The 2,482-nt window shown below is 27.4% G+C and overlaps 1 protein-coding gene across 1 annotated transcript; it reads left to right on the plus strand.

The window, feature by feature from the left end:
* Positions 1 to 515: 515 nt before the first annotated feature.
* On the plus strand, positions 516 to 866 carry LOC124893713 (the record flags this gene model as incomplete). Its single annotated transcript, XM_047404605.1, has 1 exon — positions 516 to 866. A coding segment is annotated over exon 1 (351 nt), but the record flags the coding sequence as incomplete, so codon positions are not given.
* Between the last annotated feature and the right edge of the window lie 1,616 nt (positions 867 to 2,482).

Consider the following 2,482-nt stretch of genomic DNA (forward strand, 5'->3'; position numbering starts at 1 on the left):
GTTTATGAAATAAATTTCATTCACATAATCGATAAGTTATATATTTTTATAGAGTACTTATTTAATTTTTTTGTGGATGTTGATTGGGAGCAGGATATAGTTTCAGATATATTTATATGTATTATAGGTTTTAGTTATATTTATGTTTTAAATTCCAGTTAAACTTGTTCCTAGCTGTATGTATTTGAAAAATAAATATGATTTTTTTAATGTCTGTATATATCGTACTTTTAATGTATTTGTTTCATGTTCAGGCCATATATTTCCATTGGCATATGGAATAGTAGATTCTGAAAATGATGCATCCTGGACCTGGTTCTTTCAGAATCTAAAGAAAGCATACGGTGAAAGAGAACATATGTATGTAGTTTTCAATCGTAACCCAAGCATTATAAAAGCTGTTGCTGGAGTGTACAATAATGTACCACATTACGCTTGTATCTGGCATCTATGGGGTAATGTGAAAAAAAAAAATTAGGAAGTCACATGATGCATTGTCTGAAATCTTCTATACCATGGCGAAATCATACTCAAAGTCTAAATTTCATAATTTAATGAAGAAAGTGGAGGTAGTTGATGTTAGGGTGAAGAATTACTTGGAGTTGGCGAGATACAATAAGTGGGCTAGGTCATATGCAACAGTTCATAGGGGATGGACCTTAACATCAAATATTGCAGAGTCAATTAATGCTGCACTGGTATCAGCTAGAGAACTTCCAATATATGATTTTTTAGAGGAAGTTAGATTGATGTTTGGTAGATGGAACTGTGAAAACAGACAGGAGGCATTGTACACGCGCAAGGATATTATTGAAAAATTTCAAGCAATTCTCCAACAGAATGAAGCAGAGTGTACACGTATGAAGGTATGATAAAATAGATATAATCATTTAATGTTATATCTTCTTGAATTTTTATATGTTGTATGAAACATATCTTAATATACAAATTATTAAAATTATAACAAATCTATGTGTTGTAATGAAAAAACTATGTATATATTCTTTAGACATATTAATATGCATTTGCTGCTTTGAAAAAAAAATACATTTGCTAATCTGTAGCAAATTTTACTGTAATATTTTTTTCTATAATATTTTTTATGTATTAATATTTTCAGGTTATACCAGCGTCAGAGTACGTCTATACTGTCCACGATAAGGAGAAACATTTTATAGTTTGTCTAAAGAAAAAAATGTTCTTGTCATGCATTCCAATTGGATGAGATACCATGTGTGCATGCTTGTGTTGTACTTGATAGCAAGAATCTTGAAAAAGGACCATATTACTCTAATCTATACAAGCCAAAAACTGTACTAAGAACGTATGATCTTCCTGTATATCCTTTACCACATAAAGATGACTGGGTGATACCTTAGGAAATTTTAGATGAAGTGGTTTGCCCCCAAAATACAAGCGCCCCCCTGGAAGACCTGCAAAGAAGGAGTGCGGTAAATCAGGAAGAGATATGTTTGGAAAGAAAAGCAAAAATTATTGTAGTTCATGCGGACAAAAAGGTTACAATAGACGTTTATGTAGGAAATGCAACAAATGATATATTTTATTATGTTTTTAGTGAAAATTCAGTTGCTTTATTATTCTTTTTTTTTTTTGAACTGTTTCATTTTGAATTTTGAACTTTTTATTGATATTGATAATTTGATAGTGTTCAGATGTTGCACTTTTATGAAGTTGAACTTGTTAATTTGTTATAGTTCAAATGTTTAATTTTATATTATATATGTATATATATACATATATTTTTTGCACTAAAAATATGTTTGAATATGAAATAATAGGAGCCATTGTTATTTTGAAAAACAAATATGTTTACATTATACGTAAATGAAAATACAATCTGAAACGAACATTAGTATTAACCATAATGTGTATCTTTTAAAAAATACAAATTGAAATTTGAATAATACATATGTCTGAATGTGTATTAAGTAAAAACGTGTATATGAAAATCAAATAAAAATACATATGTATTATAAACGATTATATTCAGTTGAATGGTATATGTATTTTAAATATACATTTACTCACTGAAATTTTAAAATTTATGTTAATAAAATACATTTGTTAACTCGAATGACATATTTATGAGTAATACGTATTTTACAAATACATATATTTACTGTCATGGTGATATATATTTTTAAAATATATATCTTCACTTTAATGGTAATACGTATTTTGAAAATACATATCTTCACTGTAATGGTGATATGTTGACTTCAGAATTGATTTGGTAATTGTATGTTTATGTCATATTAAAAATACAAATATTAAGTGGAATAAGCATATGTATGTTAAAAATACATAATTTCACTGGAATAAGCATATTTATTATTACAAATATGCACATAGACATATACTAACCATGAAAAACTGAAAATTAGACGATTAAAAATCAAAAAGTTAAGATAAAAATAAAGGAACATTAACATGCCATCTTTGACCATTAAAGTAACATATG

This window comes from Capsicum annuum, unplaced genomic scaffold, assembly GCF_002878395.1.
Source record: "Capsicum annuum cultivar UCD-10X-F1 unplaced genomic scaffold, UCD10Xv1.1 ctg64227, whole genome shotgun sequence".
NCBI lineage: Eukaryota > Viridiplantae > Streptophyta > Magnoliopsida > Solanales > Solanaceae > Capsicum > Capsicum annuum.